At 39.8% G+C, this 26281-nt stretch overlaps 1 protein-coding gene across 2 annotated transcripts; it reads left to right on the top strand.

Annotated features, from left to right (window-relative positions):
• LOC110401872 (cytosolic phospholipase A2 epsilon-like) lies at positions 1764-24584 on the top strand. 2 transcript variants are annotated; one of them, XM_021403399.1, is made up of 21 exons: positions 1764-1922; positions 2218-2301; positions 5120-5192; positions 5638-5774; positions 7337-7468; positions 12204-12244; positions 12671-12713; positions 13415-13478; positions 14063-14229; positions 14385-14477; positions 14830-14867; positions 16060-16195; positions 16516-16652; positions 16783-17005; positions 17675-17789; positions 17913-18050; positions 18556-18663; positions 19432-19623; positions 20129-20295; positions 21116-21296; positions 22490-24584. In XM_021403399.1, exons 1-21 carry the CDS (start codon positions 1896-1898, stop codon positions 22708-22710), a joined length of 2517 nt encoding a protein of 838 aa, XP_021259074.1. In that variant the 5' UTR covers positions 1764-1895; the 3' UTR covers positions 22711-24584. The 2 variants fall into 2 exon arrangements, with proteins under 2 accessions (XP_021259074.1, XP_021259073.1); XM_021403398.1 differs by having other exon boundaries at positions 16513-16652.

Raw genomic sequence — 26281 nt, 5'->3', positions numbered from 1 at the left:
TGATAATTGTAGGCACTGAAGAGAGTTGGGCATTTCCAAAGAGTGCTTCAGCTCTTAGGCACTACCAGTGTGTGTCTTAGCTCATTTCTTTCCAGTCACTACTGATGGTGATTCAGCTGTAATTATAAGCTTACCTCAGTGCTATGGTTGCATATCAAAGGCCTGCAGCTGTAATCAAGTAATAAAAGTGAGCATCACAAAAGAACATACACTGAAGATGTCCTGGAATCTTTTCTTCTTCTGTCATAGAAGTGCATTAAATCCCATTGCTCTGTGGCTGTTAGTCCCCATGCCCAGTTGCACACTTGACTTTAGATCTCTGCTGTAGGACCACACTGTACTCTGTGTGCTAGGGATGAATACATGCTGTCTTCTGATCTCAGATGTGTGTCTGAGCTGAAGATTCTTAGAGGTGAGGTGCAGCATTCCCTGTGTGCTGAGTTTGGTGACCCAAGTAGTGCAGTCTGAGGGAGGTGCTCCTGGGCAATTCAGTCCTTGGGAGCTTTCTCATAAAAACAAACAAACAAAAAAAACCTTCATACCATCACTGGGTACATCTGCTTTTGTAGGAAGAGCCCTTTCGCTGCTCTTCTTTCTCATGACGTGCCATCCTCAAATGGCCCAAATGTGGAAACTGCAGTAAGGATGGGAGGTGAGTGGGGAACACAGCATACTATTTAAATGGATGGGTGACTTTTGAACTTGCAGAGCTGGAGAGAGTATATTGTCACCAGAATGAACCATGAAATGACTTCAGAGCCTGAAAAATCACTGAGTGTTACTTCAAAAGTATGATCATATAATCCAAGTGAAGTAGCTATATTGCAACAAGGCTGTGCCACAAAATAATAATAAAAAATAGTCTGGCAACCAAAGAAAGAAAAAAAAACAACAAACCCACCTGTAGCTAAGAACTCATCACGCTTTGCATAAATGACATTGCACTCTGAGGTAGAAACTTTTGTGTGTGCAGTGCCAATCTATGAGAAAGAATAACAATGATTTTTTTTTGATTCCTTGTCTAAGGCAGCTCTCCTTGATAGGACCATTGGGATAGGAAGTATTATTTCATTAGAAGTGGCTGGAAGTCAATTTTTGTTATTCTGTGAGTTCTGCTGCTTCAAAAAGCAGTTTTCTATCTGGCTTAAGAAATCTGAGATTTAAAATATTTCAACTGCAATTTTATTATCGAGTAATAGCTATTTTAGGGATTTAAAGAAGATTTAAGTTTTATGGATAGTGCTTGATAAATTTGTTTGTTACTGTGCATTGAGTGCTATTAGAGTAATGTGAAGCTAGTGTGAAAGTGAAATCAGATGATAATTTAAACACAAATATTTCAATATTTTGAAAAAGTCACATTTAGTTATTTGTGTTAAAGCTTAAGTGTGTTGCTAACACAGTTTAACTGAAAGCAGTATTTTCACGAAAGAATATGTTTCAATAACAGAAGTTTATCCTGGTTCTGTTTACCCAATGACATCCCTTATGCAACATAAATAAGGGGAGAAGAACTCTTCCTTAGATGAGAATAGTTGCAATGCTCTCTCAGGTCTTCTTCAGCTGGTGAGAGTTACAAGTGCCCCACCACATCCTCCTGTGTTTGCTTATTCAAAACTTAGTGAAAAAGAGCTGCTTTATTTTGGGATTAGCCTGAGATGAATGTTTGACCTGTGTCCTCCTTTCCCCTAAGTCACTACAGCGGTAAAAGAAAACTTCATTTGGCAAAGAACAAGTGGATAATTTGTGATGTTGAAATCAGTGGGAGGTGGAGCCCTGAGTCAGTTTATACAGCTCTTCTTCCCTGCTGCTCTGCTGGTTGGAGAATAGTGTGTTCCAGGAGCCACCTGTCAGCTGGACCACCACATCTCTGCCTTTTATGAAGTAGAGGTATAATGGGATCCTCAGCCTACTCACCTCTGGTAAGAGGAAGTCAGCAGTGGGATGGGATGACCTGTTTGGCTATCATACTTGAAATGCCTGAAAAGCAAAGTGTTTGGTGAATTTTGGTCCATAAGTGTAAAATATATTTGTAGTGGGCAGATTTATTAGTCGGAGCAGTTAGTAGATGCCTCTGGACAGGTGGAGCTGTATCCCATTGTGAGGAGGAGAGAAGACCCCCTGCTATTGCCCTGGTGAATCTCAGTAGAAACTAAAAACTGGGTGTTGTTTGCTGGTGGGTTTCATCAGTGGCCTTTCTCATTTCCTCATCCCCAGGATCGGTTCATCCAAGCAAACCCACACAGGAAAACTGGGATCAGGAAGGGGAATCATGGAAGACCGTGCAGCGCTGAAGATGAGGTATGGAGCAAAGGACTGCATCTGAGTTACAAGGGAAGGCTGCAGGGTACAAACAGCGGCTGTGCCACTGAGAGCCTTCCATCAGCATCTATTGTCTCTCCTTGAGCTCGGCTGCTGTTATGAGAGGTGTTATGTTTTAACAGTTAGTTAAGGGAACATTTGTTTCTTCTGTGACTGTGCTCCCCTGGGTGGAGAACGTTCACTGTGACATGAGGGTTGGGAAGGTGAAGAAGAAGATGAGGAACTCAGGGTTTAGATGCCGGACAAGGAACTGGGAGAGCTGGATGTTAGTCTTGGTTTTATGGTTACATCAGTCTATGATGTTAATCATACCTCGCAGCACCCAAAGATGTCTTCAGATAATTTTTCTTTTGCTTTATGGAGATGGATCAGCAGATACAATGTATTATTCAGTATCTGCTTCTGAAAATAATTTGGAACCCTAGTTTTTATGAAATTGAACTATTAAAAGGTGTTGGAATGTACTTGAACATGGTATATAACAAATTATTCCCTTTTTCAAAGTAATGGCTGGTTTAAATTATATATATTATGATTTTTTCTATTTAATATATTATTTTATTATTACAGTTTCCTGCATCTGCTCCCTTTCTGTAGTCAGTGTAGAATTATGAAGCTATCTGCTTGCTAGATCTACAACTAAATCAGGTTGACCACGCTCTGAGCAACCTGATCTAGCTGTAGGTGTCCCTGTTCATTGCAGGGGAGTTGGACTAGATGGCCTTTAAAGGTCCCTTCCAACTCAAATGATTCCATGATCTGGGAGAGCAGTGAGCTCGCTATGGGCCAGCACTGTGGAATAACACTGGCTTTCATGTTTGAATATTTTCTTAGTCCTCCAGCTGTCTCACGAATGAGCTGTCTTTAAAATCTAGGATATGTATGCTCCTAAGGCTAAGAATTAAAAATCAAACATTTGTGTTCGTGATGAAAAGTTGAGCTTTCAGAAATTCTGGTCACCTGTCACTTTTTCCATCTCTACTTTAGAAACATTGCTGCCAAAAACTCTATTGAGGTTGATGAGTTTCTTCCAAACCTGCAGGTTTTGGTCAAATCATACTTTCTGAGAGAAAACTACTGGGTTGAGAATTTTCCAGTGAGCTTTAAATATCATCTAGAATGGTGACACAGTTTTTTAGATGGTTAATCTGCTCCTGTCAAGAGGCTGACATATCAAAATAAGAGGTATACAAGGAGATTCTAAGGAGACAGTTTATTAGAAATCATGATACTTTGATGATTTAATTACTCCTTTCAATTTAATTAATGTAGCTACTGCTTCTATATACAACATTCTGATGTTCTTCAGGATTATCTTGTTTATCCTGTAACCAAGTGTAGGGTTGTCTGTAGCTGTGACGGGGGATGGAAGGGAGAAAATAAAAATGGATTGAGTCACACAGCCTTCAAAGATGCTGCCATGTACAGCCCTACGATATGGGATGTCAGTATGCTGTTATACCTCAGTGCTTCTCCATAGTGAATCAACGAAGTCAGCCTATTGTTTTTTAATGTGAACATATTTGTATGATAATTTATAATCTGAAAGTCCTAAATAAGCCAGGGCATTATAAATAACATTTTTATGCTTTTTTCTTCTGTATATTCATATGAAATTATAACTTCTGCTCTTGCTTCTTTGTGTTTAATTGCCTAATCTAACACACAGTCAATTTTACAATATTTCTCCACTCATCACATCAAGTCTATAATTCAGTTTGTATTTGCAGCCTTCCACTTTCTTAAATTGTTTATAGGTTTTGTCCTTTACTTTTTCTTCAGTTCCGTTCTTCTTTCAGCTCTTAGTTTATCAGTTTATGCCATGGTAATGTGGTTTCATTTCAGTCAGTGTAGACCCTATCTGTGGATGATGAGCTATCTTTGTCAGTGTTGCAAAGAGCCAAAAAAACCTGCAGCCTCTTCTGCCTTACAGCTTATCACCTTTGCACTGAAACATGAAAGCCACTTTGTAGTGAGCTGGACCTTCATGTGAAATAGAAGAATGCTTAGCCTTCCATCTGCCAGTGTCAGTTCTGGTGTCCCATGCTGGGCTGTCCACTTCTGGAACCTTTCTCTCCCTCTTTAATTTGTTTATGTATTTAGAGTTATGTAATTTGGTATAACCAAAGAGATTGTAGTGTTATGAATCGTGCAGCCAGATTGGCCAATAGCAATGATATCTTGACTGAGACATTTTAAAAAGGAGTGGATCTGTCCTGTTCCTCAATAATGTTATGTGGCTGATGGGTGCAGCGTCTGCCTGAGGAAGAAGGAAGTCCCACGGCCCCAGGCCAACAGGTTGGAAACTGCTGTGCTGTAATCTATTGGGCTCTGCTGGCCTGAAAGCTGAGAAGAAAACCCTATAATTTGGAGGTAGCTGAATTATAATAAGGACAAATACGTAATGTCTTTTAGTGAAAACAATTTTGTTTTTTTTCTTACTACCCTGAGTTAAAAATGAACCTTTTAAACCCTGATTTTTTAAAAAAAAAAACATGCAAACAAAAACCCCAGACCGAACAAATAATAATAGCACCCCACCCACCCAAAACTTAATCTTATGCACAGCTGGTGAGTAAACAGCTGCAATATGACATGTTATGGCATCTGTTCACAGAAAACAATTTGAGTGGAAATAATTACAACGAAAACATATTCACTGCATTAATACATGAAAATACTGTATGATTACTAATTTTCTAGATGTCTTCCCCTTTGCTTTGCTACAGGAGGGGTTGTGTTAATTATGTCTGAGTCCTTTGCTAACAACTGAGATGTTTTTTCTTTTATTTTGCAGCCAGAAAAGTCTCAGTTGTGTTGGCTTACTGTAAAAATTATAGGTATGAGAAATCTCCACAAAGCAGACCTGTGTAAGTACCACTGATGGCATGCTTGTATATCAGCGCTGGAATCTCTGCCAGTGAGCTTAATGCTCCTGGGCTAAAAAAGACCCCAGAATTATATTCTTTATTTCTTGAAAAATGAAATTTCAGGAGGTGAAGTTGGACGTGCATTTGATTGGAACTTGGCAAATATTTAAAAGTAAAAAATTCAGAAGAGCCAGCATACTCCTGTTGAAACTGCATGGTAGCAAACATCAAAATACACAGTATTAGTAGTTTGAAGTAGACTTTTGTTTGGAATTGACATAAATTTACTTAAAGTTAAATAGCTACGAACACAATATTTACTTTTGCATCTGGTGAAATATTTAGAACTTCTCAGAAGTTTTTTTTCACTGTGATTGGGCAAAAGTTTTTTTTTAAAAAAAAAAAAGTACTGCTGCGATAGCCACACATCTTTCTGTGACTGCAGTGAGCCAAACTGACTGCTACGTGAGGTTGTGGCTGCCAGCAGCTTCACACCGGGAAGCCCAGACAAGAACTGTATCCAACTGCAGGAACCCTGTCTGGAATGAAACTTTTCACTTCATGATACAAAGTGAAGTGAAGGTAAGACCCATATCTGCATTAATGAGTTGAAACTCTCTACAAGGGACGTTTTTACCTGCTGTGTGTCTCTGGTACCAGGTGAGCTCTGCAGGAGCATACAGATAGGGATTGTGTTGATGTTAGAGAGCTCAGCCACCAAGTTCCTGACTCTCTGCAAACATTCTTTGTTTTCATCTTAGCTATGGAGTAGCTGAAAGCTTTATTTTTTGTTCAGTGAAGTATTTTTCCACCTAACATCTACACAAAAAATTTCTGTATCTATTTGCATTTTCATTTCTCCAAAAACAGATTACAGGCAGTGGTCCAGTCTAACCATCAACTGTGGGGTCGTGAGTATTGGGCAGGGGTGGGTCAGGGATCTCCAGCCCTGTCCTGTTTGCTGTCCTGCACAGTCCTCTAATCTCTGTCCCATATGAATCTTGTTTAGCCCTGCTACCAATGAGCAGTCTGTCCCTGCCTATGCCCAACCTCTTACCTCCCACGGAATCATAAGGGCTGGAAGAGACCCCTGGGGGGGATCATCTTATCCAACCTCCCCCTGATAAAACTAATTCCCTACAGGAAGTTGCACAGGAGGGCATCCTACTGTGGCCTCATCCAGCGCAGTCCTCAGCTACACGTCATCAAAGCAACTCTTGGCTTTTATTCCTACAGCGTCCCCTCCTCCCTTTCATGTGCAACCCATTGGGTCCCTTTTCCATGCTTCCTGTAGAAAACAGGGATCAGAATGCAACCTGGAGACAGGTCTCAGAGCCCACTTGTGAAGTGTGAGAGCAAAATGGGTCCTGTCAAGAGGAACATGTGAACAGGCCAACAACTATTCTAACAGCACTTTCTAACATATGCCGTGCTACCCTTAAAGAATGGGACTATAAAAAGCTTTTGCCTCTGTTGGACTGATTTGATCAAAGGAGAATAGTGAATTATAGGTTTGAACTGATTAGCAGGCTTGAATAGGTAAGATAACAATTTTGACCTTCTCCACCCTTCTTGGCTTCAGCTAACCTCAGAAAAATGCAAACAGGTCTTTAAAAGCTTGTGGCTTTCCTCTCTCAGCACATGCAAAACAAAGATGAAATGAGGAGATTTTCCCTTTCACTGGGACTTGAACTTGGCTATGCTGAGAAGTAGGATGGTGAACAAGAAATGCAGGAAGCATCAGAGAAAACAAGAGAGATTTGCAATGTGTAGCAATTGTTAAGTGTTTCCTACCTGAAGCAAGCATGCAGATTTTGGTATGGATTTTTTTGCTGCCCCAGCTGTTCTATCATCTTTCAAAGACCAGTTAACATCAGTTGAATCAGAGGTCTAAAAAGCTGTTTAAAGTCTTGATAATATTTCTCTTAAGCAGCCCTGAAGGCATATATTTTTTTTAAAACCACTGCATTTTCAAAAGCCTAATGGGCTGTAAGAAATCAAACCTTACGTCTAACATACAGTCTTATAATAGTATCATGCCCTTCCTGTGCTTCGAAGGAGTGCAAGCTGGGCAGTTGCAGGAGTCCCTCACGTCTTCCTTTTGGGAACAGCACATTTACATTGTTCTCTGCCACTCCCCTCAGAACGTGCTGGAGCTGACTGTCTGTGATGAGGACACCATCACACCTGATGATCAGCTTTTGACTGTTCGCTTTGATGTAGCTAAAATCCGACCTGGAGAGAAGGTTCGCCTGAATTTTGAGTTGAGTCCAGAGGTGAGAAATAAAAAGGTGAATGAAATCAAGTGGACAGATAAAATGATAATCTTGGTCAGAATTTACTTCTAAGATAGTGCCTATGTTACAGTTATTTAACTGAATGTTTAAAGATAGCACATTAAAAACTATTTTAAAAGGACTGTGTTAAAGCACAAAGTTAAATGCCCAATGTTTAGTAGAAGCCAGAAACAGTCACTCCTGGGTTGTGTTTACAGTTAAATGCAGAATGGCAGAACCGTTTCTGTTTTGCATCAGAAAGGAAGGCAACCATAATAGCATGTCTTTTGCAGGGAAAAAAAAACAGAGGTAAATGATAACACTTGGTTAAAAATTTCTCTGCAAGTCATAGAATCATAGAATTGCTCAGGTTGGAAAGGACCTTCAAGATCATTCAGTCTAACCACAACCTAACCATACTACTCTAACTCTAACAACCCACCGCTAAATCATGTCCCCGAGCACCACATCCAAACAGTTTTTAAACACATTCAGGGATGGTGACTCAACCACTTCCCTGGGGAGCCTGTTCCAGTGCTTAACGACCCTTTCTGTAAAGGAGTTTTTCCTGTTATCCAACCTGAACCTCCCCTGGAGCAGCTTGAGGCCATTTCCCCTTGTCCTGTCACCAGTGAGAAGAGACCAACCCCACTCTCACTGCAATCACTTTTCAGGTATTTGAAGAGAGCAATAAGATCTCCCCTCAGCCTCCTCTTCCCAAACTAAACAGTCCCAGTTCCTCCAGTCGCTCCTCATAGGGCGTATTCTCCAAGCCCTTCACATCCTTGTTGCCCTTCTTTGGACCTGCTCCAGCACCTCAATGTCCTTTCTATATTCATAGAATCATAGAATGGCTTGGGTTGAAAAGGACCTCAAAGATCATCGAGTCTCAACCCCCCTGCCAAGTGCAGGGTTGCCAACCACTAGACCAGGCTGCCCAGAGCCACGTCCAGTCTGGCCTTGAACGCCTCCAGGGATGGGGCATCCACAACCTCCTTGGGCAACCTGTTCCAGTGTGTCACCACCCTCTGTGTGAAAAACTTCCTCCTAATATCTAACCTAAATGTCCCCTGTCTCAGCATTCCCCCTTGTCCTATTGCTATCCACCCTCACAAACAATCAATCCCCCTCCTGTTTATACGCTCCCTTCAAGTATTGGAAGGCCACAATGAGGTCTCCCCGGAGAGCTCCCAAAACTGAACACAGTACTTGAGGTGAGGCCTCACCAGTGCCGAGTACAGAGGCAGGATTACTTCCCTAGTCCTGCTCACCACACCATTCCTGATACAAGCCAGGATGCCATTGGCCTTCTTTGCCACCTGGGCACACTGCTGGCTCATATTCAGCTGACTGTCCATCAGCACACCAAGAGTCCATCAGTGCACCAAGGATGCATATCACATATCATCAGTACACCACTTGATGCATATCACACTGTACTTGCATCATAGTACCTTATGGTTACTTCTGGTTAGAGATAGTGAGCAGTAGCCAAATTGTTCTCAGGAAAAAACTACTGTTGAAATGCTTATACTGGGTTTCACATTTGTATCACACAAATATGCCAACATATTTGGATAGATTGATTTTCCTGCTCCTGGCTGACCTTGCTGAAGATTTATGTTGTCTGCTTATTGGTGCAAATTGTTTTAAATGAACTCTTTTTTTTTTTTTTCAAATTAGTGAACAGGAAAAATTAATCTGCAACAAACATGTAGCTCTGCTATAGATCATTTTATTCTACCTCATTTATTGTCCCTCAGTGTAAGATACCCTATGTAAGTAGAATCATAGAATCATAGAATCGTAGAATTAGCTAGGTTGGAAAAGGCCTACAAAATCATCCAGTCCAAGCCTGCTGATGATCTTTTGTTACAGGACTACATGTTTTCTTTTAGGAGGCTGAGCCTCATTCCCAGCAGAGAATGGATAAGGCTCCATGAGTCAGGGCCTCCTTAGGGTTTTTTATCTGTTACTTAGAGGTCAGTGTGTGGCCTTGGAGTTTTACTTGCTGCATATATTTCAAAGAATATAATTTGGTTATATTAAAGAGAGGATAAATAGTTGTGCAGTGTTTGGTGGGTGAAGTTGCTGAGAGGACAGGTGGAGAAATCACACTCATCTTCTGAGAGGACAAAATGTACTCCATTACTTTCTGCAAAATAAAACACCTTTTCTACTTAGAGGTTGTGTAATAATGAGTCTTCACAGTTTTTTCATACTTTGACAAGGGCTTAAGTTTACACTTCCCAGGAATTGTGTATACTCTGTTTAATTCTAAACTGCTATGTCAGGCTGTTTGGAAAACACAGATGCTTGCTTTTTACGTTACCGTCACTCTGAAGAATATGTACTGACTTCTCTTCCAGAATGCCAGTCCTTACTAAGGATCTGAATGTTCCTGCTCCAGTTTGCTAAAACCTTCCTTACTTAAGCCTGATGTGGCTGAGATCATTTGAAGCGTGATTCAAGTGAAGAGTCTGGAGCACAAGTCTTATGAGGAGCAGCTGAGGGAACTGGGATTGTTTAATCGGGAGAAGAGAAGGCTCGAGGGAGACCATATTGCTCTCTACAGCTATATGAAAGGAGGTTGTGGTGAAGTGAGAGTCAGCCTCTTCTCCCACATAACTAGTGATAGAATTAGAGTGAATAGGACTAGAGGGCCTCAGGTTGTGCCAGGAGAGATTCACGTTGGATGTTAGTGAGATTTTCTTCTCTGAAAGGGTGGTTAGGAGCTGGAATTGGTTGCCCAGGGATGTGGCTGAGTCATCATCCCGGGAGATGTTCAAGAAACCTTTAGTTGTTGTACTAAGGGACATGGTTTAGTGTGGAAATACTGGTGGTAGGTGGACAGTTGGACTGGATGATCTTGGAGGTCTTTTCCAGCCTTGGCAATTCTATGATTCTAAGCTGTGAGTTGGCTCTGAGGTGTGTGCGGTAGTGGCTTAGCCCATTAGCTTAGCAGATGGGAGTCAGGGTGATAGGGCACAGTGAGCTGTGTCTCAGGAATGTTGTGGCTAAGCTGTACGTATTTGAACCAAACTCCCACTCGGGTGCCTGTGAGGCATCAGACTGTGGTCTGAGCGTGGACTTTTAGAGCACTTAGTATTCTTTTTTTTTTTTTTAATGACATAGTAATGAAACATGCTGCGCAACCTTAATAGTAGGTAGTACTGCCACCTCTGTCTATAATGATTTCTTTCATTTACCAAAGCTATCTCAAATGGAGGGCTGAGGGTGGATGGGTAATGTCAGGACAAAGAGCTACTTCCTGCTGCACCTCTTGCTCACTGTGCAGTTCAACAAGTTTTTCCATTGCTGGGCTCCGGGTTTCTCACCCACAAAAACGTGACTGAGATTTAATAGAAATACTATTTGTGTGTATGTTTACAGCAGTGTAAGAAGAATGGAAACATAAGACAGGCACAATTAGGCATGTGTTATAACTAAGGTTCTCCTGAAGGTGGTTTCTGCTGGCTTTTGGACAAGATTGGAATAGGCTATCCACAACTTGGATTGTACAGCCTGATCGCAATCTGGCACTTGATGAAGTCTGTCTTGCTTTTGAATAACAAGACTGCTTCCTAAAATCCATCCCTCAGCCTTCTGTTGCACGCTGTTACAACCACTCTGTTTCTCACAAGATGGAAGCTTTGGGAGACACAAGTAAGAACAAGATACTGCTGAGTTACATGCAGATCCAGTTCCAAGGCACCTGATATTTCTCATTTACTGAAATGAAGATGTACATGAAGAAAAAAAACCCCTCTCATTTGCCTTTACTATAGAGGTGGTTTTAATTTGGCAGCTGCATTGCCAGAGTTGTCATGGTTTACAGTCTCCTCACAAAGTTAAAATACGCTCTGCAGCCAGACAGAGGATGTTTGGTAGTAAATGTTAGCTCTTCTGAACACAAATGTGAAATTTTACCACACAGAGATTGTCAGAAAGAGATTTATGTCTTCCACTAATTGGTAGTTTCCTCCCTGAGAGTGATGCAGAAAATATCTGATATGTTTTTTTGGATGGTGTTTCCTGGATTGGCTGTCCCTCCATATGTATGGGTGACTGATCCAGCAAATGACCTCAGTTAAGGAATACCGTTATTCGGTCCCTCCCGTATATTGACACATTACTTTTCTTCTCTTACTGTTCCCTCCTCTTACATTATTTCCCTTGTTTCTACTTGATTTGGCCCTCATGAACTCTCTCCTGCACCCCACTTCATAGCCTCAGTCTACCTATCCTAGCACTCTTCATTTTCTGTCAGACTTCTCCCTTACTTCTAAGTTTAGTCACACTCTGCAAATTTTTCTGTTTTAACATAGATACGATCACCACTTAGTTTGATTTCTTCTCAAATATGTTCTACATCATTCACTTGTTATCCCTCCTTTCCTCTGCACTAATTGCCTTGTGTCTCATACCACTAAGAAATGAACAGCAGCGCCATTACCCTCTATTCCACAATACTTATTTCACTCTTCTGTTTGGGAGGACAGCTAGTTTGCAAACAGTAGAGTGGTGGAGGGATGTGAAACAAGAGCGGCCAAAGAAGGCTCCACTCGCCTACCTTATGACACAAAGGTGGTGAGAATTGCAAGTATTGTGGGAGAGGATTATGCAAAAGCATTACAGCTCCATCAAAATGGAAAAACAAACAAACAAACAAAAAAACAAAAAAAAACCCCACCTTGTTCATTTTCCTTAAAAGAAAAATAAATCTTGTTTTCAGAATCAGGAAGAACTGGAAGTGGAATTTCTATTGGATAACATGTGAGTAAAGTCTGAATGTTACAAAATTTGTTATTGGATAACTTGATGTTTCAGAGGGATAATGCACTCTTTGGGAAGTGGCTCCCTGCACCTATGCTCTGACATCCTGACTTGTCGTCTTCCCAGTGGTTCCCTTTCCTGAATCTAGTGAAATTCCTCCTGTAGTGACAGTCACAGTAACTATTAATAGCTGAGGGTGGGTGTTTATTTTGTAACCCAGTTTTAGGAGAGATGATGCTGATTGGAGAGGTAAGAAAGATAGAAAGGAAAGTCATTAAGAGCCATAGGACTGTGACCCAGCAGTTGGTGGGACTTGGCATCTAGAACTGTGCTCAGAGGCATTAAAAATAAAGCAAACTGTTCGCATCTGAAAGATTATCACACACATGCCTACTGTTAAATAAACCTTTTCCTTTTTCTTTTCAGTCCAGGTGTATCTGAAAAAATAGTCACTAATGGTGTGCTAGTGGTAAGCATTTTATTTCTTTTATTATTAAGTAGAGCTGATCTAAAGGGTGTGGTTGGAAGAACCATGCCTCTAGGCATAGCCTTTACTGTCTTTCAAATAAGACACAAATTAGACTGTGAAACTTTGAACTTGGTCACGTTTGTAGTGCATTCTGTGTAGGGAGAGGCATGGATCATTCAACCAGTGAGATGCTCACTGATAAAATAGCAGCTAACATAATGAGAGGTGAATGAATCCAGTGCCACTGCAAAGTTTCTTACTGTATGTCAATCTTGGATCTGGAGACTTTTCTCACACCATGTCCAAAGTACTGTCTGATGTCTTTGTGCTGCTACTTCCTCCTGTGCAGCAGTCTTGGAAAATTTCAGCTTCAACCCAGAGATCATAAAGTACAAGCCCATTTGATCAGTTTTTTTGCAGAGCTCATAGGTATCCTGCTGCTCGTTCTTTTGTAGGGGAAAGTTAAAGTGTGGTCTAGATGGTTGAAAAACTCCTTGTGTTAATTGTTGGAGATTTAATGATATTTAAACATCATGGGACAGATCTTCAGCTTTGTTCACCATAGAATTGCTTCCATGCTATATACAAACCATCTGCTTATTCACAGGACACCATGGTCAAGCATGGTGTAGCCATGGGACCCACAGTGAGGATCCTGGGCTGTTTCTGTGACCAGTGATTTTATTGCTCATCTCTTCCAGTCTCGTGAACTTTCCTGTGTGGAAGTGCAACTGGATGACACAAAAATGAGGAGTCCTTGCACAAGTGAGGTTATTGATTTAAATGGTCTGTTAGTGCTTTTTGTGCTATGGAAGATGCAGACAAATGTAGAGCATACTTGATGGATTTCAGTCTCCCCTGTTTGCATCTGGGCTGCTAGGGGATTGAGGTTTATCCTGAATTACCCACTTGTTAGTGGTGAGAGTCCTCTGCAGACTGCGTGACCACGTATCTTCAGGGAAATGGGAGGTGGCTGAGAAAAACTGAGAAACACATCTGTAATACGATCGTACAGAAATACCTGTGATGAGGACAGAAAGAAAAGGGAGACATGACCAATGGGATTGAAAAGACTGTGGTGGAAAATCAGGAGGTGTGAAGACTACCAGTGGCATCTACAGCTGTTTCCTGCATGGCTGGGAGAAACTCCAATAGTACATTGGCATTTTGGAGCTTATTCAGTTTGGTCCTTGTCCATGCTGATCGGGTTTTGAGGGGGAATGTTGTGGTCTGAATGCAAGCTGACTGTAGTAGGGCTGGAACATTACTCAAGTTGCTTTTATTCGTTATTTTTTTAGCACCAGATGCAGTTATCATTACTCTGTACTCTATCTACTTCTTGTTCACAGGGAGAGATTTCACATTCACCGTGAAAGGATCCTATGAAGAAACCCGGGACATTTCCATGGGTCCTTGCTGCAGCCAGAGAGGCAGTGATTCTACCATGTTCCACTATATCAAGTACAGCCAACCCAACCTGGATGTGATATTGCCAAAGGAGCGTTTTTACTGTGGTGTACGTTTTTGTTTACGGACAGTGATAACAGCTAAAGTAACTTTTGGGAGAAGCGTGTTGAATTAACCCTTTTCTGGTAGATTTATACCTACGGTTTGTTTTTTTTTTTAAAAAAAAAAACCCTTTATAACATTTTTTCCCCTATTTTAATTCAGCATGGCGCAAGCAGGAGGGAAATGGATGTAAACAGTCCTCTATCTGTGCCTCTGAATTCTCTGGACCTGGGAAAGAAAACGACAGTATTGAGAGTGAGTAACCTTTGACAATATTTGGAATTATTTCAACAACAGGTAAGCTGTGTCTATGTGATACCAGGTCTGTTGTTAATTTTGTTATTGGAAAAGTACAAGCTGAGTATATATATGCACTGCCCTGCGTACACTTGAAAGTATAACTGGCATTCAAGGAAAAACTAACATTACTTCAGATATATTTTAAAAGCAGGATCTAGCAATGTTTGTGTGCAGAAGGCCTGAGAAATAGATCATGGATTTACTACTAGATGATATATCTGAATAACTGTTATTGCTGTAGAAAAAAATTGCCATTGCAAATTTTCAATTGTTTAAAATGTGTGCTGTTGTCATTCTTCATTCTCAGAGTGCATCTTATGAAGTGTCTGTGAAGGAAGAAGATGGGTAAATCTTACTTCTCCTGAATTAATCTCCTGATTACTTAAGCCAATTTTTTCATAGTATGTTCTTTAGATGAAGGGAAGCTACAGCTGAAACTAGCTCACTACTTCAAAACCTGAAATAAAAATTGTAATTGATTAAAGAAGGCTGAGAGATAAAGAAGAATTAATAAATCATGCATCTTTTGCATTGGTTGGTAAGAGCCCAGGATAGAATAAATGGTGTGCAGTCACAAAGTATAAACAGTCACAATATTTTTCCTGATATTTTTACTTCCTATGTTGATGCTTAAAAATGACTCTGTTTTGTAACCTTTATAATACGTACCCATTTATATATAACGTTTCCGTCATGTTTCTAGCATTATTATGCATTTACCAATCCTCTGCAGTGAAACAAGCGGACAGGAAGTAATTAATTTACAGACTGACTCATAGTGATTTTCCAAAGGGCAACATTACCCCCTCCTGATGAGTTTGCTACATTGCAAGCAGACTGAGATGACAAATCAGAGCTTTTACTGAATATTAATTGTAAGTCACAGAAGGGACAAAATAACCTCTTTGGAGAAGAAAAAAAAAAAAGGCAACAAAAAACAAGTAAAATAAAATAACAAAATGCAACATCAAACAGCCCCAAACCTGAAAGAGCTGACTTGTGAAAATGAATGTTACGAAATTAACGATTCACATGATGTTCATAATTATATACAGAGATGAAAGGAAACATTTAAGAGACCTATTCCAACTCAAAGATTTACAACTCATGTTATCAGCAGCAAAGAGCCTAATGCAGTATTAGAATCAGATTAGAGTTACTTTTTTCCTGAGATGTGTTAAGTTTCAGCAACTGTTGGGCCACCCTGGTCTTCAGGAAATGCACACATAGGAGAAGTCCATGAAGAGGTGTCCAGATTTGAGGGCTCAATGTGAAACAGTTTAAATTCAGATATGTTCCTTTCTTTTTGTCAGCAGGGAATTTGATTCATTTAGTTTCCTCATGATTGAATGAAATCTCCATAGTAAGGCAGAAATATACGGCATTTGTTTGCATATGGGGGTCATCACATGCATGGAAGTAGTGTTTCTTTAAACTGATGTCTTTTTGGTGCTGATTTTTGCTTGACGTCTCAAGCAGTAGCTCTAGCAGTGACTTACATTTAATGTATCTTCTTTGTTCTTGTCTTGTGCTCTAGTTGCAAGAACTTAGATTTGCGCTTGGGGTTTGATCTATGTGCAGAGGAGAAATATTTCATCTGTAAAAGGAAGAAGGTTGTTGCTGCTGCTCTAAAAAATGTTCTTCAACTCGATGAAGACCTGCAGGAAGATGAGGTGTGTGAGACAACAGCTTGGGAACTTGAGTTATTCTTTGCCCTTTGAATGAAGAGGATGTGATGTACTTGCACACCTATCTATATAACTCCTCCACATCTTTTAGACTGAAGTGTATAAACCAGGTTATCGTGAGCACCTATATCCAGAAATTTTTGGTGCTCCCAGAACACCCATCCCTTGATGTTTTGTGCTGGAGAACATTTGTCAACCAAGTCTTAAGTGCTTGTAGACTTAAAATAGTGAATAGACAGGACTTTATTTTTTTTTCTCTATTTCATCCATTAATGAATGACTCCATGCCTTTGTGTGCAAAGCAGGTGCCAGTGGTGGCAGTAATGACCACAGCAGGAGGAGTGCGGTCTATGACGTCGATGTTTGGCAGTCTTCTAGCTTTACAGGAGTTAGGTGTTTTGGACTGTATCTCATACATCAGTGGTTTATCTGCCACAACATGGTAAGGAGAGTTGGTCTTCTCTTTGTTGTTCATGTTAGCAGAGTGATAACCAGAAACAAAATGCACGTGTGTAATGTAAGCCTGTGAATTTTCAGATACCAGAGTTGAATCCCAGTATTCTTTTTACCAGGACTATGGCAAAGCTATATGAAGATGCAAATTGGTCACAGAAGGATCTCAGAGGACCAATTGATGATATCCAGAAATATGTGATCAAGAGCAAACTGCACTGTTTCTCTGCAGATCATCTGAAATACTATGAAAAGGAGTTGTGTGAAAGAAAGCTAGAGGGCCACAAGCTCTCTTTCACAGATTTGTGGGGACTCTTCATTGACTCTATGCTACATGATGAGGTATTATATATCCATCCCTTTTTCCAGAGGATTTCTAACTTTTCATATCTAAAATTCTGGAACTAGTTATGCCTGAAGAAGAAAGGGTCTCAAAAACTCTGAGGTCACTTTCTTTGGATTTTTAGAAGAAAAACATGGTCAGCCTAAAATGTTAGCATCTGGGGGAAATGTCTGGCGTGTAAAAAGTCAAGGTGGTCATGAAACTAACTGATTTTCATCCTTTAATTTCAGAAGTAACCATTCTAGTAACATGTAGAGGGTAGGTGGCTCTGACAGAACAAAGTTCAGGAATAGCCATACCAGCAAACAATAAAGCAGTATTCAATGGCACTTGGTTGACTTTTATCCTGAGCATTTCCAAGGTAGCTAAATTGCTTTATCTTTTCTTAAATCAAGCCACAAGCTAGTGAATATCGAAAAAAAGTTTCCCATATTTCCCCTCCAACCTCCATTTCAAAACAAAACCTCAGAAGCATCAGTGGTAACACTTTGGCAAGGTTTGGGAGAGTTCCAGACAAATCAACATGAACACATTCTGGGAGCCAAACAAGAGAAGTATACGGAGCAAAATCTGCTGAGATTTAAATGTTTTATTGATAGTCCATATTTAGAAGCCATATAAGAGCATCGTGTTCATCTTTTTCAATTATTTCTGTTCTTCATAAACAGGAAAATACTCATAAACTCTCTGATCAGCAACTGGCAGTGAATCAGGGGCAGAATCCACTGCCCATTTACTTGTCTCTCAATGTCAGGGATAAATTTAGCACTCTGGATTTTAAAGGTAATGATTATTATATGCATTTTTTATAGATCTAAGGAGTTATTTTTAAGTCTAGACAAATGCCAAATGCTTTTACAGCAAGACCAAGCTAATAAATCTTTTAAATAATTCTTTTCTTTGCAGAGTGGATGGAATTCACGCCTTATGAGGTGGGTGCCCTGAAATATGGGGCCTTTGTTCGTTCACAGGATTTTGGTAGCGAGTTCTTCATGGGCCACCTGATGAAAAAGATCCCAGAGTCCCGGATCTGCTTCTTGGAAGGTGATTTACTATCTCAGAAAAAAGTTAACTTCACAAAAACATAGTTGGCTATAGAGAATAATAAGCATTTAATAATTATTGCAACTGGAGCAATGCTAGTACCAGATCATGTATCTGATGCATTTTAAACTTCATGCAAATCAGACAAAAGCAGCAAAAGAAGAGGCAAACTCCTAAGATGAATGCAATTAATTTGCTCTTTTATTATTAGGTTAGAACAAACCAGAACATGTTGGAGCAAAACAGAACTGATCATCTGAAGTATATAATTATGAAGTCAGATTGTGGTTTTAAAAGTAACATGAATTTTGAAAGTAGACTGGTAATCCAGTCATTATGTGGAATGGCATGACATTTGGTAGTTATATTACAATTCATAATATTTTCTAAGTGAAACAGTGCTCATCTAGGCAGCCACAAAATTTGAATCTAAGTAGATCTCCACAACTTTGCTGTAAATGTTCAAAATAATATTTAATAGACTTTTTTTCTATAAACTTTCAAGGCACGTGGAGTAATATATTTTCCCAGAGTTTTATGGATGTTGTCTACCTCTCAGGCCATTCAGAGGACTTCTGGCACAGATGGACCCGAGGCACTGAACATGACATTGGTCAGTTGTCTGGATTACTTTTTACTTGCATCTGCATTGTCTTCACATCTCTCTGAAATGTGAAGGCTGATATTTTGAATGGGTTAGGATTTATGGCCTGTTTCTTAGGGGACAACAAGCCTTTGTGAGATATGGAAAAGCAGGAAAGAAACGGTTGTGCTGGAAAACAGGAAAAAAAACCGTTGTTCTGCCCACTCTTTAGCATTCCTGGAAAGCTCTGTTAGTCTTGAGAAGCCCTTTGGGGAGGGAGAGGCCAGGCAGGGATCAAACTGATGCTATGGCACTGAAACCCACCACCGCCCAGAAGAGCCTGCAGGAAGATGTGTGCACCCACCAGGCAGGGCATAGCAGTGGTGTCCAGCTCCTTGACTGGGGCTGCAATGTGCTGCTTTGTGGGTGGACCCTAGAGAGGATCTTCTCCATGTTCCAGTGGACAGTCTCCTCAGGCTCAAGCACACCTTTTTCTGCATGCTCACTAAACTCTGGTAGGCTGCTGGGCACAGATTTTTCTATTTATTTATTTAAATCATAGTTGCATGTTACTGAAATATTCCTCTTCTGTCCATTCATTACTGATGATTATGAGCTTGTTCTGCTTTGGGGGTTCACTGAGCTCAAAAAGTTAATTATTTCTTTTCATTGCTATTTTTTTAAGGTACTCAGGTGAACTCTTGATGTTAGGTGATCAAAAATTCAGATTCATTCTTGTTATTACTGGTATCATAGAGACTGTTGCAGACACAGACCCTCTTATCATTGTCTCTGCAGAGGATCACCCTGCTCTGCCCACAAGACCTCATGAGCAGGCAACTTGCTTATCCCTTCCTAAGGGTTACCTTTCCAATGCTCTTCGAGAAATGATGACAGGACGGCCAGCGGTTTCATACTATCATAATTTCATCAAGGGCTTGCAGCTACATAACAAGTATTTAGAGAATGAAAACTTCTGCATGTGGAAAGGTAAGGGCACCTGGTTTTAGATGCATTTTTAAAGATCATTTGAGTGCTGATAACTGATGAGGACAAATATTTGATAAAATTTAGCATAAAGGCAGATTCTGATTAATATTGTTATAACAAGTTAAGTAACTGCACAGACTGGGAAGCTCTTGGTGGAATTAGTTTGCCCCAGGTTATTTACCTCTAGTCTCATTTCTGTCTTGAAGAAGCCACAACAGGGTTTGCTTCAGTTCCTAGGAAAGAATCCCTAGTAACTACCACAGAAGCTCAAAAAGTAGCCACATGTTTACACCAGTTGAAAATGCAGCCTAGCATGTCTTTTTGAATGAAGCTGAGTCTCAAAACTGCTCCCTCTTACTGATCTCAAGCCTGATCCATAGAGGCTAAAATGATGTCAAAGCCTAAGATAAGTGTGGTCTCTGTCCTTTCTTTGTTATGCTGATTTGGAAAGAAATGGGCTTGCTCCTTCCGTAATTAATTGCTAGTGTAAGTTTTTGACTTTCAGACACAGTGCTTGATTCTTCTCCCAACCAACTGAATGCAATGGGTGACTACCTCAAGCTGGTAGATACAGCTTTCTTCATCAATACCAGCTGCCCACCCATTTTGAGGCCGGAAAGGAAAGTGGATGTCATTTTGCATTTAAATTACAGCGGAGGATCGCAGACTCTGGTGATGTTTTGAAACAGTGATTCTTTATCTGTATGACTCCAGCAGATGAATTTATCACCTCTCTCTTTTTTTCCTTCAGAAAATGGTATTTTGATAAATTTAAATAATCACATTCGTGATACTACTCAATATCATGAGCAAAATGACTATATTGATCTTGGGGTTATTTTCAGAAGGTTTCTGGGGCAGAGGGATAGACAGAGACACATAGAAGATTACCCATTCTGTGCACCTGTGCAGCTTTGTCACTGTGGTACTAGGTTCCCCAATGTTTAGATAAATAACTTTTAAAATGTAATTGGTTATTACTTGATTTCGTCATTTTTGAATGAGAATTTGGAATTTCTTTTTTGTTTGACTTTGTGTTTGCACAAGCTTGTTAGGCTTTTTGCTTTGCTGTTTGAAGGAACACTGTGGGTTGTGTGATAGAAGTTAATATAAACTATTTGTATCAGGGCGTGAAGACATTGTTTAGTGCACTGAATGTGGACATGCAAGAACCTATGTTCTGCAAGACACCCTGTGTAATCACAGTTTCCTAATCTGAATTACTATGCTTACTGAATCACAAAAAAAGTCTTGAATTTCAAATCAGTTTCAGAGAACAGCAATCTTCTTTCAAAAATGTTCAGTGTTATCAACCAAATTTATGTCACCTAGGATATATTAAACTCAGGAGAGCATACATGTTGCAGTCCATAATTACCCTTATTTATAAACATATTAATCACAGATTTGCTAACACAAAAATGCCTGTTATGGGCTTTGGTAACTGTATGTCAACCTCCTTGTGCTTCAGTTTTTCTCTTTGTTGATCCAGCCACTGGACCTATTCTCAGAGTACTGTTTAGAGCAAGGGATCCCATTTCCCTGCACAGAACTTAGCCATGAGGATCGGGAGCATCTGAAGGAGTGCTATGTGTTTGAGGACAGCTTAGAGGCACCAATCTTGGTCTATTTCCCACTTGTGTGTGATACCTTCCAAACATACAAGGCACCAAGTAAGTTCAAGCATTAATCAATAACTGATCTTGGTCTTGATGTGGTTCCTTTTCTTAATTTATTTTTTTAATCCAAATTATGCATTGAATTTATCACTTTTCTAAAACAAGAGACTGGAATGTTCTCGCTTGGCTTAGTCACCGTATTTACAATCCCAGTGTGACGGATATAATTTTGGTCAACTAATCAGAGACTGAACAGAAAGGCTTCAGAATTAGTAGCATTAAAGACTGTACATTGAAGCAAAATTTATTTTTTGCTATCTGGGACTGGATGCTTTCCTTAATAGTCTAAGGACAGGAGGCAGCTAGTAAAGTTATATCCACTTACAGATACACTGACGCTATCTCTTAACAATATGATGATAAAGAGATACTAATGGTATCCACAGTCAACATGATAAGAACCCTCTAATTTCTTGGTTTAAATGAAAAAAATAATTGAGAATAGAAAGTGTGGAAAACATAACAAAGAGAAGGATTTGCCAGGGTAACAAGCTAGTTTATCTATCATTTCTGAAAAGCTGCCAGGTTATTTTCTTTTGTTCAACAGTAGAATAAATAGTGATTAATCTGTTTCACTAGAAAAATCACTTGTCAAATTCAGTTTCATTTTACCAATACTTTTGTGTGCATCATCTCTGATTTTATTGTTCCCAATTTAGTGAAAGAGGAATCTTTCCTCAAAATAATGAACAAAGTTCATGAACTGACTCACTGGAGAAACCTCATTAACTTCACCCTGCATTCTGTTGCATCTATTTAGAGAACAGTTTATCTCGGGCACCTTAGGGAGAATTCCCCTTCCAAGGGTATTCTGGTGTCATTTTCCACCAGCTGGTAGCAAAGGAGCTGTCATCTCTGCACACCCAAAGGGAAAGCTAAAAAGACAAAGTTCTCAATCTGCAAAAGTGAAATATTCTCATGGAAAACTAATTTCAAGAGGAAGGTATTTTGCATGACAGAGTGGTTCTGCCTATCAGTTGTGGATCAGCGGCTATTGAGGCCGATCAGCAAAGTACTGGATATTATTATTGCAGCAGAGGCAGTATAGTTACGGCACTTAAATCTTTATCCATTTTCCTGAGAGAATTCCGTTTCCTGGGGCTATCACTGTGTATTTTGCCTTGCGTGGTAGGAGTTTTCCATTGCAGTAGCCTTGCTGTCTGAACTTTCCTATGTGTTCATTGCAGATGTGGAGCGCAGTCCTGCAGAGATGGAGCAGGGAAGAGTAGATGTGTCCAACTGTTTTGCTCCCTACGGCACTGGTCAGCTTACATATACTGAAGGGAATTTCAACAAGCTGTTGAACCTCTGCAACTACAACATCCTGAATAACAAACATTTAATTCTTCGGGCTTTGCAAACTGCAGTGGAACGGAAGAAACGGCTTAAAAATTGTTCACCACCTTAGTCATCTGAACTCTCTTAAATTATATTTGGACAATTCCCATCAGGAGATATACAAATGTTTTGATAATGGACTAATAGATATCCAGGCAACATGAATCTGTACAAGATGAACCTTCATGTTAACTTAAAAAAAAAAAAAAAAAAAAAATCATGTGTTTTATTCAGCACTGTGTGGTAGGATTAATGCTGGTTTTGGCATTGGTCATAGGCAAATCATTATTAGTTTGTAAAACTGTCCCTAGTGTCCCAGTGAATGGGAGGGCACTTACAGAGATAAAGGGAGCTATGTTTCAACCCCACAAAAGTCTGTTCCAAATTTAGATGCAGCTCTTAGCAGTATGTGGTCTTTGATCCAGAGACTAAAGCAAAGGTGAAGCAAAGCCTTCCCTTGCTCAAAGAGCTCTGCTTGTGACAGAAGCAAACTAGACACCAAAAGATGCTTGCATGTGGAAAATGAATACTGAAAATGGTAGAATGGAACTGCACATGATGACCTCTATTTTCTCAGTTGCCACCTTTCAGGCAGAAGTTGAACCTTCAGTGAATTTATGATTCTGGCCGTCATTGCATTGAGTCTAAATTTTTGAGTGATTACTATTCCAGAGTGATTAACATATAATATATAAGCTGATTATTCTGACAACTCCATTATAAAAATCATCTAGCTGCATCCATTTTTTGGGGGGCTTTTTTCTGCACTACTGCCTGCTGCCTGGATTTTGAAGCTGAGTTTTGAATCCTACACTTAATGGACTTGGAAAAATAGCTCAGCAACCTAGCCTTTGGCCATAATCTCATACTCATTTATTAATCTTCTTATATGTGTATGATGGTGACAAAACTCATAATAACAGCTCCATTGACTTTGTCAACATTATGACAGTGTGTAGCTGCTGCTACAGTTTTATTCCCACATATCCAAAACATACAGAGAAGTGTGCACAAGATTTTCATACATGTTTTAGACAAATGTCTGTTTAAGAAAAAACATTTATAGGTCATTCTAAGAACTTATTTTCTCTTGTGTATAGTAATGTACAGTGTGATAGCTACCATTCAAATGGAAAATAACATGCATGAGCCTATTAAAAATTAGTCGTACAATGCAAACACAAAAGTATGCAATTTTATTAAGTTCTACAAACTCAGCTCATCTAGTGATTTTATCTGGGAGAAAGTGCTTTTTGTTTCTGATACTGATGAACCAAATATTGAAAGGACAAAAACAACCTGAGCTTTGCAAATTACCTTTAAGGAAGGATAAAAGAAAAACGGCCAATTCAGCTGGAAGACTAAAAAAAAATAAAAAAAAAAATTGCAGGAAATTCTTCTCTTAAAGCCAAGATGACTGAGATGATAATGAGAGGTTTAGAAGTCCAAATTACTGGTACTTGCAAATGCCTAAGTATTTATTCAGTAAAAGGGAGTGCAGTGCTTTGCCAACACTGCATTCCGTATCTAAATTTCTATCAGTTTTTTCTTCTCCACTTTGCCATCATCTCATTGATACACTGATGTGAGTTTCACAAAAAGAAGGAACAGCATTCATCTGTATGCCAGCAGAGTGGTATGCTAGCAGTAAGCTGACACTGCTCTGGGCAAAAGGTACCTGGTACCTCCATCTCACGTGCCATGCTTGGAATGTAATGGTCTCTGTCACCCAGTCTTAGACATCTCCTTTTTTTTTTATTAGGTAGGAGATAACAACATACTTGGTTACTTCTGAGCAAGTCCTATTTTCTATGCATCAGTTCACGTTCATTGGTAGTTATCTCCTGTCAAGCTTTGCTGCTATGTGAGTCAAACCAGAAGTTTCTCTTCAGAAAGGAAACTATTGGCAGCAATCACTTGGACTCCCTTGCATGGTTCTGGGATGGCTGTGTTCAAGAACTTTTTTCCTCAGTTGTTGCTAAGATCTTTCATTTTCAACTCTGTGAACTTTACCAGCAAGATGGCAACAGTTTTCTGTGAGCAAAGGAGACAGGGAGGATGTCTCTCTAACAGTTCAATTGTTTCATAAATTTATTTTTAAATAATGATGCAGGATTAAAAAAATCTTATATGTGTACATATATATATTGCAATCCGCTTACAATGTATGTTAATTATTTTGAAGAATCCTTTTCACAGTTCCAGGAAGATGTAACACAGGCAGTGCTTTTTGTGCTGGGGTATTCCACCAACCAGTTGCTGGTGGTTGCAACACTTGGCATTGGGCCTGGAGCTTTACTCACCCAAGGTGTGGTGGTGATGTGTTGATGTGCATATTTGGCAGTAGGTCCAGAAAATTAGGATGGTTTAGAATGAGCTGTAGAAAGGGAGCCAATTTTAAGAAATCTGGGTCTGCTAAACAAGCCACTGAAAATCTTATGCTATCCAAATTGTTTAGCTTCAGCAGCTTAATATTTAGACTTGACGGAAAGTCAGTCAAATGCTGGTGTTCGCCTAAGGATCTGGCTCCAAGGATCCAACATTATATATGAGGTTAACATTTTCCCTGGGCTCACAACATTTGGTAAATTTTCTCTAGTGGCTTATGAATTTCCTCTACAATAGGCTCATTTGACTTCTTGTCTGGGGAAAAAAAGGTTTTCTGTTGAAACTGATTTGTACTATTGTATTACAGCAATACCTGAGCCCTCCTTGTGGTGCTATGGTGAAAGGCAGTGTAAAAGTAGAAGGGAAGCAATGTTTGTTTAAATGTAAATCAAAAATAACAAAGCAAGAACAAGATCAGTATCACTAGCGTGGATATACATACACGTTTTTTAATGGGAGTTGAGGCCTAGTGATGTACTGGCCTGCAAATGCACTAGTAATGTGCTGATGTATTGGCTGGATTTTTGAAGTGATTCAGCATAGGTGTAATTGTTCTAATCTGGGTCCAGGCAGGTCAACAATTTCTTTTTTTGGTAACACTTGTTTGTGACCTGTCACACAAGCTCTACTAAATGTGATGGCATTCTACTGGAAGCATTTAGCTGTGAGTATTTATAGTCTGCTGGGACTCAGACATTTCTCAGGCTGACCGTAGGTGAAGTTAACCCCTTAATTAGCTCATGACGTGAAGTGACTTTGTGATGTTTTGAGTATTGGTTTGGTCTCAGTTGGGCTCTAGATTTCTCTGTGAAGGTCCTAGGCTATGTGTCTTGCCACGCTTACCCTGCAGGAATTACTAGCTCATTAGCTGACGCAGAGAGGTTCTTCACACCTCTAGTCTGAGAGGGTTAGGGAAGAAAAAACATTGTTTCAATGGTTTCCGAAGTGTTGAATAAACTTGGAAAGGTTCAATGATCTCAGGCTGAGAGAGAGGGAGAGGTGCTGCTGGATGCTCAAATCTACATAGCATGGGGAGAGTTAGAGATGATGGTTGTGATCTCAGCTTTTGAGACAGGGCTGGGACTTGAAATTTTGTAACATGCTGAAGCCTGTATTGCATATACTGAGGATGGATATGCCAACACTTCACTGATTTTTGAATGGGAGAAGCATCCAGTTACTTCCTGTGAGTGAGTAGGAGGAGTGAGATCTTTATCTCTTCAAAGGATGTCAAGGACATGTGAAATAATTTT

Source organism: Numida meleagris, chromosome 6, assembly GCF_002078875.1.
Source record: "Numida meleagris isolate 19003 breed g44 Domestic line chromosome 6, NumMel1.0, whole genome shotgun sequence".
NCBI lineage: Eukaryota > Metazoa > Chordata > Aves > Galliformes > Numididae > Numida > Numida meleagris.
Note: the sequence above shows the minus strand (reverse complement) of the source record. Positions and strands in the feature narration are given on the sequence as shown.